Genomic DNA, 24,828 nt, shown 5'->3' with positions numbered 1-24,828 from the left:
CAACTTTAAAAAAAAAAATTCTCAGTCTTGAGTAACAACCAAATTGAAGAGGAAAAATAGAACACAACTCTGTTGAAGTTGGTAATGACAACCAAAAATTATCGAGATTTTAGCTTTCCAGGCTCAGACACATATCTGTAGATCTTTCTAGATAATTTTTCTAATCTACGAAAAATAGCTGAATTCTTACCACAATGCCAGCATTTTTTATTGCAAGTGGAAGCCCAAGAAGCCCAGTCCCAATATTTCCCTTGAGGAGGTGCGTAAGTGTTTGTATAAACCTGAGGATAAAAATAGAAAAAGTCACATTTGAAGTACACTCAGATTGGTGGGGAAAAAAAAAACAAAACATAAACAAACCCACATTCTCTATCATTTATTAACATATAGGGATAATTTGTGAACTTCAACTACTTTAAAGTAGTCCAGCACATTCAAAGAATGTTCTTATTAATCTTTAGATGTGAGCTCCCTCCAATTGAACATACAAGTCTGACCTTCAGTTCCTTCCTCCAGCTCGTGAAAGGTTATTTGCTGTGCAATTTTATTGTCTTTCTGCCTCAGAGTCAAAATTACCAAGTTTCATCAATGCTATTTTAGAATCAATAACATTCAAAACAATTACCAGCTACAAATCACAGTTCTGACAGCCAAAGTGTATCAAAAGAAAAAAAACCTTTACAAGATCTTCTAATTAAACTTTAACAAATAGACTATTTCCAAAGTCTTCTGAAGTTTCTTTACAAAAAAATAAAATCAGTCAAAATCTTCTTTAAACAGTGCTTGGATTTTGAGTGACCCAATCACTTTACAAATGGGCACCTTATAATATTTCACTGCCATTACGTCGTTAGCTTCCAAAGAACAGAGAACCTACTCAAAATGGGCTGCTTTTTGGCAGAACTATGCAAAGTGCTAAAGTATAACAACAAAACTGTACTGTGGGTGCAAGAAAACTCCTTAAGAGTTCAGTAAACTACTCATGAGAAACAAGTTGGAAGCAACCGTTTTTAACAAGCTGATACTTAAGAGTAATACATACGTAATCCCTTCTTCATTATCAAGCTGGTAATGCTTCTCAACTGGCAGGAAATTATTTTCGTGCTCCTCATCTGAGATGCCATCTGAATTTTGTTCATCAATTAACGGCTTCATTACTTCCATGTCTATACAATAGAGTTAACACAAAATAAGCATTAGAAACAAACTTACAGTTTGGAAGTAAAACATGACTCAAATAATTTGCCATACCATGAGGTTTATGGGTGTTACTAACTACAAAGCTGATTTAGGCAGATAGATACATACACCACAAGCTTGCGCAGGAAATTCTCTCTTTATAGGGGCACACAGCCTCATTACTATTATCATCAACACCATTGTTATTATTATGGCCAAACACTACGGTTTTTCATTAAGAAAAACAACTTTGTATCATCAAAACATTGATGGTTTAGATCATTTTGCAAGCTAATACAACACACAGCAAAACAGAAAAGTCATCCATTGTTACAAAAGGATGACATTCACCTTAGCTGCTATTAGCTATTGCTAAACTAAGCATTTAGTCTCCAATTCCTCTTATCAGTGGTGAGCGAGGGCACTCCCCCAGACCCATCCCATGCTAGAATGGACTGGTAAGATAGGCACCCCAGATGTCTCCAGTCACTAGTAAGAGAACCAAGATAACGGAATTAGGCTGCATGCTTTGAAAGCTGGAATTTCATGAACCTTTGAAAGTAGCATAAACTGCCACCACAGTCAACAAATGCAATCCCACCATCCAGCTAAATAACAGCACCAAGCAACAGCAAGCAGCCAGTAGTGAACAAAATTGCCTTTTGGGCAAAACTAACAGCTTACGCCAGTTTAATGTTGATTAAATTATAACAATTTTTAAATTACCACCGTTAAGCAAAACAAATCCTGCCAAGAGCAAAAAGATTATTTACCTTATGCTTGCCTACCACAGTATCCATTCATAAAATGTGTTGAATAAGTCTCAACTTCCATTGTTTTCACCAAAAAAAAGAAATCCCTGTGATTTTAACATTTTCTATTTAAAAAAAAAAAATTACTGAGTATTTCTAAGTGTGCGAGAGCATACCTTACTGAATTATCACATTATTTACGGAGCTCTGAAAACACTGAAGAATACCACAAAAGACATTAGCTACATTAAAACATGCTTCGCTATTCAGCAAGCAAAAATATTTTAGTTTGAGTGAACATTAAATACCTTAACCATACTAAGCTTATTTATTCTGTAAGAAAAATATAGATGCTAACTGCATACCTGTGAAATCTGTAACAACAGTGAGATTGTAGAATCATTTAAAAGAAGGTATGGACGACTGACATCTTTAAAGTACATAGTGGTATATGAACCTGCCAAATACGAGTTTTATTTTGGGGAGCTATTATGGTCAATCTGATAAAAATTACTACTTAATTTGAAAACAAGATATATGCACAAAACCAGACAGGAAATACAGAATTTACTGAAAATTAGCCATTGTATTGGGTTTGCGTGGCAAGGTTTTGGTAGCGGGGGGCTACAGGGGGCTTCTGTGAGAAGCTGCTAGAAGACTCCCCTGTGTCCAACAGAGCCCATGCCAGCCAGCTCCAAGACGGACCCACCGCTGGCCAAGGCAGAGCCCATCAGTGACAGTGGTAGCGCCTCTGAGATAAGGTATTTAAGAAGGGGAAAAGGCTGCCGTGCAACCGCAGCCGGGAGAGAGGAGTGAGAACATGTGAGAGAAACAACTCTGCAGACACCAAGGTCAGTGAAGAAGGAGGGGGAGGAGGTGCTCCAGGCACCGGAGCAGAGATTCCCCTGCAGCCCGTGATGAAGACCATGGTGAGGCAGGCTGTCCCCCTGCAGCCCATGGAGGTCCACGGTGGAGCAGATATCCACCTGCAGCCCGTGAAGGACCCCATGCCGAAGCAGGTGGATGTGCCCGAAGGAGGCTGTGACCTCATGGGAAGCCTGTGCTGGAGCAGGCTCCTGGCAGCACCTGTGGACCCACAGAGAGAGAGGAGCCCATGCTGGAGCAGGTTTTCTGGCAGGACTTGCGACCCCATGGGGGACCCACGCTGGAGCAGTCCATTCCTGAAGGACTGCACCCCGTGGAAGGGACCCATGCTGGAGCAGTTCGTGAAAAACTGCAGCCTGTGGGAAGGACTCACATTGGAGAAGTTTGTGGAGAACTGTCTCCCATGGGAGGGACCCCACACTGGAGCAGGGGAAGAGTGTGAGGAGTCCTCCCTCTGAGGAGGAAGGAGCGGCAGAGACAATGTGTGATGAACTGACTGCAACCCCCATTCCCTGTCCCCCTGTGCCACTCAGAGGGAGGAGGTAGAGAATTCAGAAGCGAAGTTGAGGCTGGGAAGAAGGGAGGGGTGGGGGGAAGGTGAAGCCTGGAGAAAAGGAGGCTGAGGGGAGACCTCATCGCTCTCTACAACCACCTGAAAGGAGGTTGTAGCGAGGTGGGTGTCGGTCTCTTCTCCCAAGTAACAAGCGATAGGACAAGAGGAAACGGCCTCAAGTTGCGCCAGGGGAGGTTTAGATTGGACATGAGGAAAAATTTCTTTACTGAAAGAGTGGTTAAACATTGGACCAGGCTGCCCAGGGAAGTGGTTGAGTCCCCATCCCTGGAGGTATTTAAAAGACGAGTAGATGAGGCACTTAGGGACATGGTTTAGTGGGTGGTGGTGTTGGGTTGACGGTTGGACTCGATGATCTTAGAGGTCTTTTCCAACCTCAATGATTCTATGATTCTATTCTAAGGTGTTTTAAGATTTGGTTTTATTTCTCATTGCCCTACTTTCATTTGATTGGCAATAAATTAAATTAATCCCCCAAGTCGATTCTGGTTTTGCCCGTGATGGTAATTAGTGAGTGATCTCTCCCTGTCCTTAACTCGACCCACGAGCCTTTCGTTCTGTTTTCTCTCCCCTGTCCAGCTGAGGAGAAGAGTGATAGAGCGCTTTCGTGGGCACCTGGCATCCAGCCAGGGTCAACCCACCACAGCCATTCAACAAATCATTAAGGTTTTTATGAAACCTTAAAGATGTCTAACCCATCATCAGGGCACTGAAGCCACTCATAAGTAAGGAGAACTTATAAAGAAAAACTGTAGAACAAGTGTAATAGATCCTATAAAGCAGAAGGCAACTTATCCAGGTAGTGAAAATTAAAAGCGTATAGCTCAAACTCTCCTGAAAACAGCAAAGGGTCATCTGAAGTTGATGTCAATAATGTTGAAAGCCAGTAATGAAAGCACCTGACAGAAGCAAAGATGCCCAGTGGAGAGCAAAATCAGAGGTTAGAGACTCAACCAGAAAGTACACTGTAAAGCAAGTTTATATGTAGTGATATTCTAATCATACAAGTCAAGACAGACTTAATCATCTTTCACTACGTGGCATATAGTCTATGAATTGATCAAAAGAAGGGTCAGCAAAGAAGTTCCTTCCCTCTACTCCCACAGCATTGTGTTGAATAGTTCTTGCAGATGCCATGACCATCCTGTCTCAGCTCTGAGTCACTGCTGGGCTCATTTGACACTCACCAAGACCTGCACACTATAGTTCTGGAGTAAAAGTCTGTCCTGTCAGGGGTCAGAGGAAGCAAAGTGCCAATGCTGGAAGTTTCACCCAGTGGGCAAGTGATTAGGCTCATTTTCATTTTTTAAAATATTGAGTCTAAACTAACAATCTGAAGTGTTTTCACTAGGAACAAGCCAAACTACAAGTGTGCAAAGTCTGTGATCACATGAGATTCAACAACATATAAAAGAAATCATCGTTAAATTACTTTTCCAGTTTTGACTCGATCACATTTTGTAGGATGCTGTTTGTAATGCTAAACAATAACAACAACATGCAGCAAGTAAGGTTCCTATTTAAGAGTATGAGGGGACCAGCGTGACTCTTAGGACCAACAGCACTGGTGAGTATCAGCAATTGCTCAGTCAAGGGAGAAAAGTGAATTTCTCTTCTTCCATTCCAGCCTGATACTGAAACGTTTGATATATACATCCACAGTTCATCACACAACCAGATCACACTCAGAAGAATCTGAATTTTATAGACATCCCATTTTACTTTTCTCCCAACTTCCTGACCCTTCTGATCACAAAGGTAGTCCTTTAAGAACAGATTTAGCATTCCCCTCAAGCATTCCCCTCATTTTTTAAGTAATAAGAATTTTTCTAAGACAAGCTATTTTTTCCCCTCAGAAATTCATCTGCCCATGCCTAAAGCCATCTAGTCATCTAAGGGTTATTGTTATCACTACCCCAGCTCTGATAATTACTTAACTTACTGCTGTATCTAGCTGTGCTAAGCAACTCAGGGCTCTACAGAAACACAAAGAAAACAGCCTCTGCCCTAAAGAGTTCACAATCTAATAATTCTCAGTTCACCCCTGTGTTATTTTTTAAAGGTTTTTTTAAACCATTTGTTATTTTTAACTTTTCCTGTGAAGTATTTTTGTAGCTTACTGAAGGACTGCTTCAGAATAGGCTGTCCTTAAGCAAGATTGCTTTTGAGTGTTTCTTATGGTTTATTCTGTCATCTATGTAAATACCAGTCCTGATTATTTCAGTACATTCCACAAATGCATATGAAACATTGTACCAAATAAACCCAAAGCACAATACACATATTTGCAATAACTGGTAGATTTAATTCACACTAGAAACATCTTAAAACAAACAAACAAAAGTTTAAAGCACTACAGAACAAGATTTCAGTATCAAAATCCTTAACAGCAAGAAATTTTAGATATTTAGAGAACTTTCAAAGAAGTTCAAGTACAAGTCTATTTTTCCTAGTTATCGGCATTCCATCAGACACTGTCAAAGAAGTTACCAACTTCTTCGTCACCAAAGAACAGCACAATCAGACTGGCAAAAGGCACTGAATTTTTCTGGGTTCTACTCTGGCAGGAGAATAAAATAGCAGCTATTTAGAAACTAATGCATAGCATCTATGTAAATTCTAGGTTACATCATTAAAAAAAAAAGGTTTCTTCCCTGTGTACACTAGAGAGATACACAATTCCGTTCTTATTTTCCACTCCACCATTACAAAATAAATAGAACAAAAATGTTTACTATACTCTTACTAGACTCTTGACCAAGATGACCTGAACATGCATACGTTCACCCTCACGGAGCGTACTTTAATCTGGAACTCAGCTTCCTTGCTTTCAGGATCTTCAACTTCATCATCCATTGTTACTGCAGCCAAGGCTGCCATCCATCTTCTTCCATATGCATGAGTAGTAGAACCAGCAACACGTTTTCCCTAGTTGGCTCATTAAGCACTTGCATGAAAGAAATCATCCTACAGGCACTCCAGAAAAATCCTCAATTCTTTGGGCCCTGCCACATTGCCTCCCTAGGAGGTATTAGGTGGTAAAAGTCCCCCATGAGAACGAGGACTTGTGAACAAAAGGCTTCTTCTAGTTGTTTAAAGAAGCCTTCATCCACCTCTTCTTCCTGACTTGGTGGTCTGTAGCAGACACTCACCTTTCCATTCCCCTGGTTAGCCTTACCTCTGATCTCAAGCCATAAGCTCATTTGTCCCACCCAGCAGTTGACTGATTATGACAAAAAGCAAAGCGTTTTTGGATGTAAGAATTAATGAAATAGAAGGAAGACATATGCAGGTCAGACAAAATATACTGTCCTGATTTATTTAAATTCATTGTATTTGTCATGGAAGGCTAAGAACAACAGGATGACAGATAACCTGTGAAATGGAGGAGATGCTGTCTTTCCAGACTGAATCATCATTCAAAGAGAAGCCAGCCTCTTCACCTATGAGACTAAATGCCTGACCATTACCCCCTTTCTTCATCTTTGCCTCGGTTGACTTACCTGATCTTCGTTCAGGAGCGAGATGATTGCTTATGTTTTCATTACTGCCTTCTCAAAGAGGCAGGAAGAAAGCTCACACTAAAAGATTTACACCGGCGATCCATTTCAAAAAGCCAGCCTCTGCCCTAGCTGATGAACCTGTTGCTGCCTCTCCATCCTTCACGCTACACATACCGTCCTTGTATATTTAAATTCTTAAGTCCCTTCGTGCACCATCACTTTCAATACATTAATTCTTATGAAGAAAAAATCCTTTGCTATTTGAAATATCAGTAACCACTGTGCTTTTCAGGGATGCCTCCTGGACAAACAGCAGGTCACTTGGGTAGTAGACTACTTCTCTGCCTGCTATTGATAATGGTAAACTTGAGTTTTAAGGAGATGTCTACATGAGCATGATGCAGTTTTTAAGTAACTTTCACATACAATTTTCACCATACAATTTACTCCTCGAGATTGCAACCACTCATATGACCTACTATAACAACCCAAAAGAAAGATAACCAGCTTCTCCACCAAGACATTATATGCAGTTTTTTAGTCCATACCTATAGTCAATATAAACCTTTAAAGGTTTATGACCTTGAAAGATCGTCTTGTTCCACCCCCCCACCATGGGGAGGGACACCTTCCACTAGATCATGTTGCTCAAAGCCCCATCCAACCTGACGTTCAAGACATCCAATGACAGGGCATCCACAACTTCTCTGGGCAACCCGTTCCAGTGTCTCACCACCCTCAGTGAAAAAAATTTCTTCCTTAATGTCCAATCTAAATCTACCCTCTTTCAGTTTAAAACCATTGCCCCATGTTTTGTCACTATAGGCCCTCGTAAAAAGCCTCTCTCCATCTTTCTTATAAGCCCCCTTTAGGTATTAAAAGGCCGCAATAAGGTCTCCCTTCTCTTCTCCAGGCTGAACAACCCCAACTCTCTCAGCCTTTCTTCACAGGAGAGGTGTTCCAGCCCTCTGACCATTTTTGAGTCTCTCTTCTGGACCCACTCTAACAGGTCCCTGTCTTGTGCTGGGGGCCCTAGAGCAGGATGCAGTACTCCAGCTGGGGGCTCACGAGAGCAGAGCAGAGGAAGATCACATATGGTGGCAATTTTATACCATTTCCTAAGCTAACAGCAGTATCATCATGTCACTTTTTCAAAGTCTGCATGAGGAGAGATTTTGCATTTCCAGTCAGGTACTGCTAGAATACAGAGAGTAAAAGTTCCCCTCCATAAGCAAAAACTATAGCTACGCACGAGTCACATACACTAACCTTTACTGGCCTTGAATTTTTGCAATGGAATATTTTGTCCTCATGCTATTTCTCGAGCTTTCACTTAAATGATTTCCCAGATAAATGATCTTCAAGCATGCACAACTTTTACAACATGATGTTCTTTTTCATCAAGGCATTCTCTGCTGGATCCACTAAATTATCTCCGTATCAAAATACCACATAAATACTTCAGGTTTGATTGTTTTCACCTTTGTGCATTTGCTTCCATGACATTACATTTTTTCTCAGCCTTGTAACTATTCATTTTTTCTGCATACAGTACAAACGTCTACAATCTTCTTTGTAACTTCTCCTTATGCCTTTTGCTATATGCTGTTCTGTACTTGAATCTTTCTCCGGACAGTCTGCCACCTCAAGGTTCATTGGTAAGATTCAGGAAGAATCTAAAACTGCAAAAATCACAATGGAGTTCTCTGAACTACAGCACAGCACGCAGTCTCTCACAAGCAAGAAAAACAACTGTAAGCACGTGCTCTTGGCATTTTCTTATTCCAACTTTAGACCTCTTAAGCATAGCTGTGCTCCTTCATCACTGCAAGGTCTTCCACGCTACACAATCATCTTAACCAAAAAGGAAGGCAACAGTGAATTTAATATAGCCTCCACTTTTTAACTTAAGCCACTTGGGTAAATACCTGACCGTCCTTTCAGGGTAAAAATGTTGTCTAAATACATTTATCATGGTGGTCTGAATATTTATTTCCAAATCCTGGGGAGGTATAAGCTACATATTTTTTAGTATCTGTTTTCCCAGACCATTCTGCTATTTTATTAGTGTCACTTATGCAATAGAACATCCCAATTTCATACTCAATTGCCTTCCCAGCTGAAAGCTGGTAACAACAGAAAAGCAATGCCTCATAAAAAAATATTTACTTTGAAAAACACATTAAAGTTTTATCTACAAAGTGGCTCGATGTACAAGGCAACACATTTCATATAAAACTTGAGCCCAATAGCATGGAACCTCCTATTTGAAAGGAGCAGCTGCTATTCTGTAGTGACTACATGCAAGAACTGAAAGTTTTCTGCACACATACCACTTTCTGCTACATATTACAGTTACCCACATTCTGTTTTCAGTACAGGCCATGCTAACTGTCCGTCATCACTGGTCTACAGGTTGAAATGAATGAAAACTTGAATGTCAATAAAAGTTAATAAAATGGCAGGATCTTAGGCACTTCTTTAAACGTGCTTCTTTCAAACGCAGCTAAGCAGAAGCCAGAAAACCTTCATGTGCCAAGCCGGTAAGTGTCAAAACAATGTTTTTACAGGGAATTTCCTTATGTGAATAATGTAGCACCGCCTGTTCCAGAGAGAAGGGAAGATTTCACCTTACTTAAATGTTGAAAATGGGTCTATTTTACCAGAGAAAGAAGGTGATTTTCCCCAAATGTCCCACCAAAAAGCTTTTTAAAGCTGCATTCAATTAAAACAAACATCTGTGTATGTTTCTTTTTACAGATACAATTTTTGCCAACCTTCATGGCACAGTATTTGCATTATGTAACTGATTTTATTGCTATCAGTTCACCACACTACTATACTTCTAAAACTCTGATCAAATTGATAATCCTTAAAAGAAAAAAGAAAAGAAAGTTCATCTAATGCATCTCAAAAATACAACGAAGGCCTTCCAAAGCTCCAAGACCATTGCCATCAGCTTTTCTCTGAGGTGGTAGCTGGTCACAACAGCAGCAAAATTGCACACGACTAGAGCACAGTAGGAGGCTTAATTAATTATCTTCTATGACTGGCCTTTTTTACCACAAGAGACATTTATTTTAACCCAGCTATTATGCAGACATTTATTTGTCTGCGCATGTGCCTGGAAACAAAGAAATTCTTTTTTCAAAAACAAGATTCAAAGCAACAAGTTTGAACTTAATATAGACAATAAAGAAAAACATTACTATTGTTAAATATACTACCCCATACAACACAAAGTTATTTGTCCTTTATGTGTATAGTAAGTCTTGAGAAATTTTGTGTACTGCTACAGACTAAATCTCTTGCCTCCAAAATATATTTGCAGGTCAACAGAAAAAAAAAAAGTAGAAAACCAAGACTTCTTCTGAAGAAATTAAATCCAGAGTGAAACAATCTGATTTTAGACCAAGCACCCAGTAGAACACTGTGCCTGTAAAACTCCACAGAACAATAACCCTTTAAAATCTACATCCATTTATGGACATTTTTTGTCTTGTGAGACCAGTACATAACCATGATTAACAGTACCTTGAAATCTCTTCAACCATCCTTTAGCATACCAGTCCCGGGCAACAGATACGGAGGGAACTGGAGCAGATTACATCAACTATTTACCCATGTTCTCAGAAATAGCTTAAATTAGACCTCAGAATATCTGCTTCCTATCTGTACACTCATGATGGCAGTTCGCTGATCCTATTCTAACATAATAGCTCATTTGAGAATAAATTCTACTAGAAGAGTTTTAAAACACAGGTAACAGCAATCAGCACCAACTCATATTGTGGTAACTACACTTACTACGGGTTCCCCTGAAATACTGCATTATATAAAATACTCCAACAATGCTACTTGATCACTATTGTAGCCATATAAATGCTCTTGAATTGCCTCTTTTCCCCATCATTCCTCCCTTACCCCATGACTGGTGCATACCTTTGGCCTAAAACAGGTGAATCCATTAACAGTAAGGGTACGGGGACATAATACAAGGTTTGGATCATGCAACTTTCTAAGCATGGCTTTTCATTTGATAATAGATCTCTACTGCTGGAATACTGTGGCTATGTCCCTACTGCACAGTCCATACTCACACTGACATCCAGGTTTGTGTAACATCCAAATTTAATGGCTCCACATTTGGAGCACACCAGGCAAGAAAGCTTGAGCTTCCTCTGCCCCATAAAGCAGACGTACTCACAAAGTAGAAGAGCAAGTGCTTTGCATACTTGGACCTAGCCTGAAATTAACTATTCTGGAAAGTCCACAGTCACTGTCAGAAAATCGGCATGGAATACGCACATTACTTTGATTTCTTCCTAGAAAGGTCCCGTATGTGCAGTTTAAATACGATCTCAAACTCCAGCTCCAAGAACAGCATATAGATGCCATACCTGAATCAGAGGTGAAGTTGGCTGCCTGCTGTCTCACAAAACGCATGGTGCAGAGCACACCTCAGCCTACCTTAGGTCCATGCTCCCCTAAGCTGTCCAGGCTGCATCCAAACACTATATCCTATCAACGATCCAATCCAGTGCTCAGTCACAGGACTCACTGAAAATTTTGCATCATCTTTATTCAGCACGACTAAGAATGAGGAAATTCACTTCTACACACTCTTTTCTTTTTACTTAGCCAAACTACCAGTCAATCTTCAGCCCTGTCTTTCCTTCAGCTAACATGAATTTCTTCTCATGCCACCACAAAAATCTTTTCAGATCAAAGGCTGTCTTCAGAATGTCTTTAACAGTTATTTAAATATTTGTCATTGTTTCTGCTTTCTTCTGTGAACACCCATGTAAGAAGGATGCCAAAAAGCTCTGCAAGAACTGCTACTATAAAGCAAGGTGTACTGGGTTTGCGTGGCAAGGTTTTGGTAGCGGGGGGCTACAGGGGGGCTTCTGTGAGAAGCTGCTAGAAGACTCCCCTGTGTCCAACAGAGCCCATGCCAGCCGGCTCCAAGACGGACCTGCTGCTGGCCAAGGCAGAGCCCATCAGCAACAGTGGTAGCACCTCTGGAATAACATATTTAAGAAGAGGAAAAGGCCGCTGCGCAACCGCAGCTGGGAGAGAGGAGTGACAATATGTGAGAGAAACAACTCTGCAGACACCAAGGTCAGTGAAGAAGGAGGGGGAGGAGGTGCTCCAGGCACCGGAGCAGAGATTCCCCTGCAGCCCGTGGTGAAGACCATGGTGAGGCAGGCTGTCCCCCTGCAGCCCATGGAGGTCCACGGTGGAGCAGATATCCACCTGCAGCCCGTGGAGGACCCCATGCCAAAGCAAGTGGGTGCCCAAAGGAGGCTGTGACCCTGTGGGAAGCCCGCACTGGAGCCGGCTCCTGGCAGGACCTGTGGACCCATGGAGAGAGGAGCCCACGCTGGAGCAGGTTTTCTGGCAGGACTTGTGACCCTGTGGGGGACCCATGCTGGAGCAGTCCGTTCCTGAAGGACTGCACCCCATGGAAAGGATCCACACTGGAGCAATTCATAAAGAACTGCAGCCCATGGGAAGGACCTGCGTTGGAGAAGATCGTGGAGGACTGTCTCCTGTGGGAGGGACCCCACACTGGAGCAGGGGAAGAGTGTGAGGAAGAAGGAGTGGCAGAGATGACGTGTGATGAACTGACCGCAACCCCCATTCCCCGTCCCCCTGTGCCACTCAGTGGGAGGAGGCAGAGAAAATCAGGAGTAAAGTTGAGCCCGGGAAGAATGGAGGGGTGGGGGGAAGGTGTTTTTAAGATTTCGTTTTATTTCTCACTACCCTACTCTCATTTGATTGGCAATAAATTAAATTAATTCCCCAAGTCAACTCTGGTTTTGCCTGTGACAGTAATTGGTGTGTGATCTCCCTATCCTTATCTCAACCCATGAGCCTTTCGTTCTGTTTTCTCTCCCCTGTCCAGCTGAGGAGGGGAGTGATAGAGCAGCTTTGGTGGGCACCTGGCGTCCAGCCAGGGTCAACCCACCACACAAGGCAACACAAAGTGCATTTCAACTTCTCCCAGAATTACCACGGCAATATTAAACTGATTCCTTAACCCACTGGAGAGATAAATCACCGATTCATTACAGCTACACGTCACACTATAAACATGCATAAATATCAACACTAGATCATCAAACACCTCTGAAGAACTTCAATCACTAGTCAACCACTAGTTACACAGTGAGATTAAATCTGTAGTGTTTAAATTGTTACGACCAGTATTTCCAGTTTTGTATCTTCAAGTGTATTCTTCTACCTCCTAGAATTTCCAGCATCTTGCCAACATTTATGGACATACTGCCAAAGAAACCTTTGAACTGTTACTAAATGTACTTAATTCTAAAGCTTTGATAACATACTCAAGTAATCCTTTGGTTCAAAAGCTCTGCAAAGAAATGAATTTTCACCAAGAACTTTAGTTAGTTTTTCTACACTGCTCAAGCAATTAACACTTCCAAAATTACCTGATCCTCTTAGCAACACAAGGGACAAAACTAATCTCCATCATTTTCATCTTATGGGTGAAACAGACACAGAAGGATGAAGCAGTGTGCTGGTTTTGGCTGAGATAGAGTTAATTTTCTTCATAGTAGCTAGTGTGGGGCTATGTTTTGGATTTGTGCTGGAAACAGTGTTGATAACACAGGGATGTTTTAGCTACTGCTGAGCAGGGCTTACACACAGTCAACGCCTTTTCTGCTCCTCACACCACCCCACCAGCAAGTAGGCTGGGGGGGCACAAGAAGCTGGGAGGGGGCACAGCCGGGACAGCTGACCCCAACTGACCAAAGGGATGTTCCACACCATATGACATCATGCTCAGCATATAAAGCTGGGGGAAGAAGGAAGGAAGGGGGGGATGTTCGGTGTGATGGCGTTTGTCTTCCCAAGTAACCATTACGCGTGATGGAGCCCTGCTTTCCTGGAGATGGCTGAACACCTGCCTGCCCATGGGAAGTAGGGAAAGAATTCCTTGGTTTGCTTTGCTTGCACGCACAGCTTCTGCTTTCCCTATTAAACTGTCTTTATCTTAACCCACAAGTTTTCTCACCTTTACCCTTCCGATTCTCTCCCCCATCCCACTGTGGGGGGGGGGGGGTGAGCAAGCGGCTGTGCAGTGCTTAGTTGCTGGCTAGAGTTAAACCACAACCAGCAGTTCACCAGGGCTGCACAGCAAGTTAAAGGAAAAGGACTTATTAAAAACAAAGCCAAATACAATCTCCCATTGTTCCTTTGGAGAAGGTCACCTCCCAGACAAACTCCTATCTAAAACCCCTTTTCCAAACCCCATTTAGCAATATGATCTGTTTTTTTCCCTTGGTTTTGAAGTCAGTGTCATCAAATAGAAAGAACTGGACTTGAGATATAAGCATAAAAAGATTTGGGGGACAGAATATAGCTTATCCTAGTTTATGTCAGCTGTTTTTACTCATTTATGGGAGAAGGAACATATAGGTCTTGTTGGAGCACCACTTCACGTCTATTAAATGCTTGGCAAAAAGCAATAGGCAAAGGGGGTCTTGTAGATACTTCACTGCTCAGTCACAGCTTCTACACAAGAACATGCTAATATGGCCAGAAACACAGCACAAGATTCACAGTTCTGTGAAATGTGTTTATTAAATAGAGGGTGACCCAGTGCCTCTGTAATAGGGATACAGATTCAATTTAATAAGCAGCTGTTTCAACCGCTGTATAAAAGAGAAAATCAGAACCACATAATCTTTACACTAGCCTAAAACGTGCGTTTATGCTAATATTTTCTCACAAGCTACTGAATGCCATATTCATGATCCAGAGGGCACGCCCAGAGCCTCTGTCACCTAACCCAGCCTGTGGCTGCTCTTACTTGTATCAGAACTAGTGTGGCCAGCAGGAGTAGGGAAGTGATCGTGCCCCTGTACTCGGCACTGGTGAGGCCGCACCTCGAATACTGTGTTCAGTTTTGGGCCCCTCACTACAAGAAGGACATTGAGGTGCTGGAGCGTGTCCAAAGAAGAGCAACAAAGCTGGTGAAGGGCCTAGAGCACAGTCTTATGAGGAGCAGCTGAGGGAACTGGGGTTGTTTAGCCTGGAGAAAAGGAGGCTGAGGGGAAACCTTATCGCTCTCTACAGCTACCTGAAAGGAGGTTGTAGCGAGGTGGGGGTTGGTCTCTTCTCCCAAGTAACAAGTGATGGGACAAGAGGAAATGGCCTCAAGTTGCGCCAGGGGAGGTTTAGATTGGATATTAGGAAAAATTTCCTTACTGAAAGGGTTGTCAAGCATTGGACCAGGCTGCCCAGGGCAGTGGTTGAGTCACCATCCCTGGAGGTATTTAAAAGACATGTAGATGTGGCACTTAGGGACATGGTTTAGTGGTGGACTTGGCAGTGTTAGGTTAATGGTTGGACTTGATGATCTTAAAGGTCTTTTCCAATCTAAACTATTGATTCTATGATTCTTAAGGGACAAGATTAGTGACTGAGTCCCGGAATAGCAGAGCCTTTCAATTCAGCGTTCCGAACCAGGGCTCTCAAGAAAAAATTAGTTACAAAGAAAACATTGTCATTAATTATTTTCAGAATCCACAACTGGCTCAGTAAGCAGCTCGCCGTATAAATCTCAGTTACTCCCTCAACCACAGAAAAAAATACCTGTTTCTCCACTCCTCAAACTTCAGCCTATAAATAACCTTTCCAGCACTTCTCCAGAAGGCATCAAACTGCAAAGTACAGCATTGTCCATCAAACACGTGAATCTGGCAAGATCTACCACATTACTCATTCACATGCTTCCACAACCACCAAAGAAATTATGGATCAACACAAAGCGACTATGAATGTAGTGCTAGGGGCACACTTACCAAGACTGAAAAACTTTTGTAGCTTTTTCTAGTTCAAGGGGGAGCTAACAGATAATCCCATTCAACCATACACAACCCAGCTCCCTTTTTATTTTCCACTACTGCAACTCCTACTAAATACAAGAGACATAAGAACAAACAACCAAACCCCCCCCAAACAAAAATGTATTTTCCAGAATGAAAATTTTTAAAAAGGAAAACTCATCTGGTTTAAAAATTCCTATTAAATACGAATAATTACATTTTCCAGAAGAGTAAAAGTTAGCATTAGCTTTTGTTGTGTTTGTTTGTTTTTCAGGAACTTTAAAGCTATGCTTGGTGCAGTTATTTGAATCACTATTTTTCTTTGGAAAATATATCCTTGTGTCATTTATTTCTCTTCATTACAGACTGTAACTTAATAAAGTAAATTTATTCTGCTTTATGGTAGGCTTTATTAATCTTGAGAATGGTTATTTCTAAACAAATGCTGAAAGTCAATAATGCCACTCAGTAAGCAGGAAGAACTCTTTGCTTTTGCATCATAACTGTCAAATCCAGGCAGCTAATTAAATGAGACACCTGAATTATTAAACCAAAACGTACACAGGGATCCACAGTTTATTACACACTTTCAGAGGAGCGCTTTTACCCAACCCACAATGGATCATTTATTTGGAAAGATGTTAGTCTTAAATAATCCACTGTCCTGTCTAGACCAAGCCACACATTTCTACATGATTAACACACTTTCAAGTGATGACACATTGGTAAGATTTAAATTTTATTAAGCATTCAATAGGACCAAACCATGTAAAAAACTTCTGAAATCTTACCAGGTGTTGATCTGCATTTTTAAACATTTAATTCCATAAAAAAATCTGGTTCTAAGATTTCTAACAGAGAAACTGTCAGATCTCTGAACCTTAGCAAAAAAGAAAGCTAAAATTTCTTTCTGCGACCTTTGGTCCGGAGGTGGCAATCTCTCATTGCAAGATGGATCAGCCTCTGGGACAATAAAATCTGAAGCACGTCTCCTGCTTCCCATCATTACCAATGGACAGGGCGAATTCTTGAGATTACAGTGGAACATAGCTCTGAGATGAGACTTTCAGTCTGCCCAGTCCAGCCCAGAATCAGCTATACCTTATAACTACACCTGCTACGAGTTCTCTCTTGCCCATCTATGGATAGACAAATTAAAAGGCAAACATGTATGTGCCCTCCCACACTCAAACTTAAAGGTCCGAAGAGTAATCTGCAATAAATACAGCTAATATATCAACACACACACCTAAAAAAAAAAACCCAAACCCCACCTTTCATCGTGGATAAAAGCATCATCTAACGATGCAAAGAGAAAGTATTTCCTAAACTTCTGTGCGAGACCGTGACCTCCCAATGAAATCAAGAGCCAGCTAGGTGAGACTAACGCCTTCAGGGAACTGCCCCTGCCGCCCTGACCGGCGGGTTTCCGCGAAGCGGGGCTGCAGCCGGCCCTCTGCCCGCCGACCCCGCTGTGGGGAGCCCCCGGCCGGGCCTCCCTCTTTGGGGAAGCCGCGGCAGGAGGAGAGGCCCCGCGGTCCCTGCGCCGCGCTCCGCTTCCCTCAGCCCCGCCCGGCCGCAGGTGCCGCCGGGCCGGCTCCGGGGCGCTCAGCCTTCACCACCCGCCTCCCCGTCCCCGGCGCGGCGCGGTACGCTGCGAGGCCCGGGCCGCCGCCTGACGCGGAGGAGCGGCAGGACAGGGCCCACCCCTCCCCCAGGTGGGATGGTTCATCCCGCCCGCCTCGATGCGCTGAGCGCTGCAGCGCATCCCCTGTGGGCCGAACCACTCCGCCTCGAGGGGAGAGGGGTGGAAGTTGGCCGGCCGCTCTTCACGCTCATGCCCCCTCCTCTCCGCCCCGCGGCGAGACGCCATCCCGCTGCCCCTCGACTGCTCCCGCCGCCAGGCCGCACGGCACGCCTCACCCAGCTCCTCCCTGCCGGCGCCGTCCATCTCCCCGCCGGCTCTCCGCTCGCCCTTCCGCCGATGTGGAGCCGGCCGGTGCGGCGAGGCGCTGCGCATGCGCCCCGCCCGACGGGCTGCGCCCCGCGGGAGCGAACCATAGATACCAGCCGGAAAGACAAGACCTGCAGGGGGCAGGGTGGGTGTTGGTCCTCCAGGCTGGGTGTGCGGTGGGCAGCCGTGCCGAGCTCGTTGACGCCTCCTGACTATGTCCTGCGCTTTCCTCTGTGCCCTGGCACAGCAGCAACCCCGCTGCTGGGTGCCCTGTTAAGCGTCTGTTCTTCAAAATACATGAGCCACTTCATATGCGTGAGCAGGGCCTGTCCCTGCATGGGCAGGGCTCCGCGGGTCAGCCTCACAGTGGGTCTCCGTTGCAGGAGGTTCCCCCCTCACACCTTCAGGCTTCACTCTCCACAGAGCTTCCCTCTGCCTCCTGGGCACCTCGGCCCGGCCGCACTGCTCTGACCGTGCGTGGCTTCCCTGCGACGCGAGGCAGGGGCTTTGGCCTCCCCGGTGATCGGCCCTCAGAGCGGCAGGGCCTGAGACGAAGCGCGCAGCTGGTCCCTCGCTATGTGCAACAGCTTGTAATTATGAAACACTGGGTAATTTGTGTTTGCCTTCCAGTGCTAGAAAATTAATTTGTATCCTTTTTCTTTCCTTCAGAGGCTTTCAGGAGCAGTTGCTCTTAGATCAGTACGGGCTGCCTCATAGGAATTAGCACTGGTCCTTGGGTCTGGTGCGGCCCTGTAAAGCCCTGCCAACATCTGCCGCCCTTTGCAAGGCTGAGGAGCCTGGCTTCAGAGATGGCACTGCAAGCGTAGAGCCGTAATTAATAAGCAAAGACTGAAAACAAGGGTGGGAGTCGAGTTCAGCAGTGCTTGACAGCTCAGCTTGTCAGTGATTTGCAGTTTGGCCCCCTGAAAGCCTATCGGCTTTAACAAGTTCAAATTATTTTCCCTATGTGAAACAAGAAAAGATTCAAAAAGGACATTTGTGAGAATCATAGTTAATGATGGATCAACCGTTGGAAGAAGAAAAGAGTTACTAATACGAAGTGTTACCTGTAACTAATCATTTCATATCAAATTACTCAATTCCTGAAACTGATGTCCACTTTTGTGGATTCCACAGGAACACTGCATCTTCTTTGCGCACCCTTGTAGGTAAGAATACTATTTCTTAACAGCTTCACCAATAAGCAAAATAAACATCAGGGAAATGCAGATAGTGAAACAATGTGAAGCAGCACGGATTTAGAAATCTTCTGCTTATAAGTAAATGTTTTTATCCATATTAAAAGAAAGCAGTATTTCCTGTAATTCCTTGGAAATCAAATGTATCAAGGTGCTAAAATACATTTCAACCATACTCTGTAATCAAAGCTATAATCAGAGCTCCAGGTCACTCTGAAGTGATCCTCAGAATCCTTAATCTCTAAACCTTTCGTCTGAAATTAAGCATTTTAGATTTGTACAATAAAAGCTTCTGTAATTCCATGAACTTTTATTTTCATGGTTTGAAGACCCTAATATAGGGCTGGTTAGGGGCAGGCGGGGGAGAAGGGAAGGGATGTTGTCCTATCTTAAAGAAAGACATAATGCTGCAAAGGATTTTCAACTGAAGTTATACTGTCTAGCCTAAAAGGATCACCCTTCGATAGAACCTTCACCCAGCAAGCTTAGTCTAAGGTGAATTTTGAACACTTGCAGACTGATCTTCCACTGACCTGGCACCCACCCTTTAACCTGTCTTTCATGCTAGTTGCTCCCAGTATAACCCATCAGTATTTTTTCATCAAAACTTTCAAGGTTCTGCCTATATCTATGGCTGATCTGACTTAAGTAATAAAGTTTCCAGCTGTTGGTTTCCTAAAACAGAACATTTTTTTTGCAATGAGAATGATACAATAAAAGAATGATAAAATCATTTGTCTTTTTTCTACACAGAAGAAATGCAAGATCTTCTGAAGCCTCTCAGAAGCTTCAGTCATCTTCAGACAGGCGTCATTAATTCATTAATTCAATGAATAAGTTGTAATGGGGAAGGCATTCCTTTTCAATTGTCAAATTTGTTTCTTTTCAGGTACCATGATTCTCCAAACTGTCATTAAAAAAAAAGAGCTGTGTAAGTGAGCTATTACTTGGCTTCCTCAAATTTATTTTGGAAAAGGGTTCTCAGTAGGCAATCTGTGATTGCAGGTTATCGATTTAAGGAACTGACTCACTAATTACAATGTTTGTGTCAAGCCTTTACACAGCGTATATCTATTTTCTTTATGTTCATGGGTATTCTGTATTCTCCATTGTTTCTAACAATGCCAAAGTTTGTTCAGAAAAGCGTATCAGATCACTAATGTATATTCAAAATTTATATTCAGTTAGGAGTGTTCATTCGCTCTACCTTGTCATTGCATTTCAGGACTTGGCTCACAGTAAATCCCACCTAGATGGATGTAATACATCTTTATTTCACATCCTACCCAATGGAAAACAATTTGTTTCTACTACTTGCCACTATTTGTATCAAAGTTCCTTCTTCAGGTGTTGTGGTTTAACACCAGCTGGCAGCTAAGCACCACACAGCTGATTGCTCACTCCCCCCTGCCCCCCCCAGTGGGATGGGGGAGAGAATTGGAAGAGTAAAAGTGAGAAAACTCGTGGGTTGAGATAAAGACAGTTTAATAGGGAAAGCAGAAGCCATGCGTGCAAGCAAAGCAAACAAGGAATTCATTTACAGTTTCCCATCGGCAGGCAGGTGTTCAGCCATCTCCAGGAAAGCAGGGCTCCATCACGCGTAATGGTTACTTGGGAAGACAAACACCATCACTCCGAACGTCCCCCCCTTCCTTCCTTCTTCCCCCAGCTCTATATGCTGAGCATGACGTCATGGTATGGGATATCCCTGTGGTCAGTTGGGGTCAGCTGTCCTGGCTGTGTCCCCTCCCACCTTCTTGTGCCCCCCCAGCCTACTTGCTGGCAGGACGGTGTGAGAAGCAGCAAAGGCCTTGACTGTGTGTAAGCACTGCTCAGCAGTAGCTAAAACATCCCTGTGTTATCAACACTGTTTCCAGCACAAATCCAAAACATAGCCCCACACTAGCTACTATGAAGAAAATTAACTCTATCTCAGCCAAAACCAGCACATTCTAACAACTAAAACGTCACTGTATTATCAACATTATTCTCACCCTAAATCCAAAACACAGCACTGTACCAGCTACTATGAAGAAAATTAACTCTATCCCAGCCAAAATGAGCACATCAGGGAAGAGGTTTCTTATGTGTTTAGAGAGATTTTTCTAATACGCTGCAAAAATTATATCAAGTATCTGAGTAACAAGTGGTGATCAACAAATACTCAGAAAACGCAGGAGATACTATAATGTGATGGATATTCATGATTTTGTAATATGCATTTTGTTCCTCATTGGTAAGAATGGAAGTATTTGCTTTAATGCAAACATCTGGTTAACTTCTCGTCATCCATCCATCAATGCAAAATTACTTCATGATGTGACTATTGCAGTCACCAAATGCTTATTTACTCTAGGCTTTGTATTCTGAATAGCATATACAGCTTGCCCCTTAGAAATCATGGATTCAACTCATGTTGGTTTTTTGCTTCAGAACAAGGCCAGATGGAGTACAATACCCAGCTTCTTACAGTTTTAATTTTTTTTTTAAAAGCTAACCCTGAAATCTTTAAGGGCCATTTTCAGGAAATTTTTTTGTCTACTTAAATGCTCCTTATTAGAATAGCTGCTCTGCTAGGTCTGTCTAAATCTGAGTTTGATCTCTGGCTAAATTTCCATGCTTTGTTAGGGAAAAAAATACAAGAACAGGGTAAATATACAGAAATACTGTTTCGATATAGAATCCCTCCACACAGATGTCAGCTAGCTTTAGTTTTTGGACTGCTTAAGCCTTGAGGGACTTTTCTTCCATTTCTTCATGGAATTTTTTTTTGCGATCCTTTATATTTGGCTTCCAGACCATCCAGTGGCAGAGTCCCATACTTTAATTACGCATTGTGCAAAAAAGTGTGCCTTTTGAGCCTGCTACCTGATATTCATCTGATTACCCCTAGTTTTGTAATGCAAAAATAATTATTGCATTTACCTTCTCTAAGTCATTCTTGGTTTTACAGATCACTGTCATACTCTCTCTCCTACCTCTTTTCCAGGTTGAAGAGTCCTAGCCTATTTAATCTCCCCTGATAGAGAAGCCATTCCATGCTTTTGATCATTCCTGTCCCCTTCCTCTGTCTTTTCTGGATCTCCTATGTTCATTTGCATATGAGGACACCAGAACTGCCGATATACAAGGACACTAAAAACCCTTCTGCATACATCTGACTGGTTTTTACTTCTGCTTTTTATGACAGTTTGTATTTTAACTTTTACTCAGGTATTAAGTTACGAGGTGATTACTTTGTATGATGTTTTAATGAGCCATTGGTAGACCTCAATTATGTTGCCATCTGTCTATCTGTAGACTATAATCCTGTCTGATGGGCAAATGATTGGCGTTTCTCCAAGATTTATATCAGTGGTTTATATCTAAGAGCACATTTTGAAATCACCTTGAATACGACTACGTCATCCGCATTTGATTAGATCCTGGATAGCATATTGCTCATCTGTGTATCAAAAAGCAATAGCTCCTGTCACTTCATCACTGACATGAAAACATGTCTATATCTCTTTACCTCTTTCCTATTCCTTGGTCACAATCACGAATTCCTTTCACACAAATTCCTTATGTTCAGTGTTCTGGTCTGTAGTGGCCCATTTCCAAGGAGTCCTGTTTTTGCTTTTTCTTGGTACAAATATCAAGCACTGAACATCCTAAACTGTCATTAAAAAGTCAGTGTCTTAATGGTCATCATCTTAAAAAAAATACAGTTGATAGACTGGGATACTCTTAAGTTTTTTTAGAAGAAGTTAGTTTGATGTGTGTTGAATCAGGGACTGTTTTGTAACACCTTCTTGCTATGAAGTTTCATGCTATGCGTGGAACAGCCTGCCTTTCTTTGCCATGATGAGTCTTTTGGAAGGAGGTCCAGAGGTTGATTTTCCACTGCATTTCATAGACTCACAGAATGGTAGAGGCTCGAAGGGACCTCTGGAGGTCATCTGGTCCAACCCCCCTGCTCAAGCAGGGCCACCTGGACCTGTCCAGACAGCTTTTGAATATCTCCACAAAGGGAGATTCCACAGCCTCCGTGGGCAATGTGTGCCAGTGCTCGGTCACCCTCACAGTAAAAAAGTGTTTCCTGATGTTCAGAGGGAACCTCCTGTGTTTCAGTTTATGCCCATCGTCTCTGGTCCTGGCACTGAGCACCACTAAAAAGAGCCTGACTCTGTTCTCTTTGCACCCTCCCTTCAGGTGTTTATATATGTTGATAAGATCCCCCCTGAGCCATCTCTTCTCCAGGCTGCCAGGCTGAACAGTCCCAGCTCTCTCAGCCTTTTCTCATAGGAGAGATGCTCCAGTCCCTTAATCATCCTTGTGGCCCTTCGATGGACTCTCTGCAGTATGTCCATGTCTCTCTTGTACTGGGGAACCCAGAACTGGACACAGTACTCGGGGGGTGGCTACACCAGTGCTGAGCAGAGGGAAAGGATTGATCACCTCCCTTGACATGGTGCCAATACTTTGCCGAATGTAGACCTGGATGTCATTGGCCTTCTTTGCGGCAAGGGCCCATTGCTGGCTCACATTCAACTTGTTGTCCCCCAGGACCCCCAGGTCTTTTTTTGCCAAGCTGCTTTCCAGCTGGGTGGCCACCAGCATATACTTGTGCCCGGGGTTGTTCATGAGGTGTGTGGCTGAAGATGGCAGTCATGTTGTCAATGTCACCGCTTAAGAACACAGATCATAAAGGACCATTGTGTTCAACAGCTGTGCTTCAAACTCCAAAATGGCTGTTTGCAAGTTTGATTGCTACAGCTGTGATGAACACAGAAATGTTAGATGGTCCCCACTGGAATCTGTAAAACATAGCTGTTGAGTAACAAAATGTTAAAAGCCTGGTGTGTGTTGACTCTCTAAGCTTTGATGAAGAATAAATACGATTACAGAAGATGCTGCAGCTGTCAAAAGTGCTGTTGGTGGTTCATACTTCAAATAGAAATTATCAGCACAGTTCGAATATCAGAAACATTTGAGAAAGCCGCCAGGATTTTTCCCAGCATGAATCATTATCATGTGGCTGAAGTAAAATATTTTTTCTGTCACTTAATGAAAAGATCTATATTTACATATGGATCTGTATATACTGGGATTTACCAGTCAAGCGTTGCCAACATCAAGGTTCACTTTTGTTGTTTAATTTGGTGGGCTGCCAGTGTCAACTTTCTTTCAGTACAGTTCAAAGTTGAAGTACAGCATCCCTTCAGTAAGTAGGACACCTGGGAGAATATTGCAGATGTTCAGATACTTGTGAATCTTCGTCAGTTCTTACATCATTTATCTTAAATATTTAAATGAAAACAGATGCAGTGCATGACAAACTTACCAAGTTGCACTAAAGGAGATGATATGATAATTTTGGGCAGTGTTTCAGATTTACAACACTTTTCCATATTATCCTGCTAACTTCACCAGTGCTACAATCTGAAAAACAGTGCTTGAATTCTGAGGGTGTCCTAGAAATACAACACTCCATTTACTCTAAGCATCTATGTGGACCTACCTTTATGCTTGTGAAATTAGCTAGATGTCTAAAGTTCTGCACATGACCAAAGACACTTCAGGTCTTGACATCTGTCTCCAATACTAGAGTATTCAGTAATAAAAGAGGACCAGGGAGGTCTTACTTTGTGGCCCTGTTCTGGACCTCTAACCAGATTTCTCCAAGACTATGTCCAGGCACTGTCAGGGGACAGTCCTCTTCAAGTCAGCTCCCAAAAAGCACTGTGGACAAGAACGCACAAAGTCTGTCTCCCTCCATTTCCACAGTCCCCCAACACTATTCCAGCAGGCTTTGCACCTTCAAACAGCCCACATGTCCTCATGCGGTGTTTCCAGGGCATTTAGTATACACGCAAGAACTGAAAATAGATGACAGAAGGGAAAAGAATTGTGGTGGTGTAAGACAAATCCCTCCCGTTTTAAAA

The 24,828-nt window shown here is 42.8% G+C and overlaps 1 protein-coding gene across 2 annotated transcripts in view; it reads right to left on the bottom strand.

The window, feature by feature from the left end:
• The window catches only part of SLC36A4 (solute carrier family 36 member 4), a 123,998-nt gene extending 106,266 nt beyond the window's left edge, over nucleotides 1–17,732 (bottom strand). Inside the window, exons 1-3 of one of the 2 annotated variants that reach the window (XM_076328317.1) lie at nucleotides 17,672–17,732; nucleotides 1,043–1,166; nucleotides 191–281 (exon numbers count right to left, since the gene is read on the bottom strand). In XM_076328317.1, coding sequence (XP_076184432.1) covers nucleotides 191–281; nucleotides 1,043–1,166; nucleotides 17,672–17,699 — 243 coding nt within the window. In that variant the 5' untranslated portion in view covers nucleotides 17,700–17,732. Of the gene's footprint in view, nucleotides 1–190; nucleotides 282–1,042; nucleotides 1,167–17,671 lie in introns of those variants that run through there. The other variant, XM_076328318.1, reaches the window with a different exon arrangement.
• Nucleotides 17,733–24,828: the final 7,096 nt, after the last annotated feature.

The sequence above is a fragment of the Aptenodytes patagonicus genome, chromosome 1 (assembly GCF_965638725.1).
Source record: "Aptenodytes patagonicus chromosome 1, bAptPat1.pri.cur, whole genome shotgun sequence".
Lineage (NCBI taxonomy): Eukaryota > Metazoa > Chordata > Aves > Sphenisciformes > Spheniscidae > Aptenodytes > Aptenodytes patagonicus.
The sequence above is the reverse complement of the archived record's forward strand: the minus strand, read 5'-3'. Positions and strand labels throughout refer to the sequence as shown.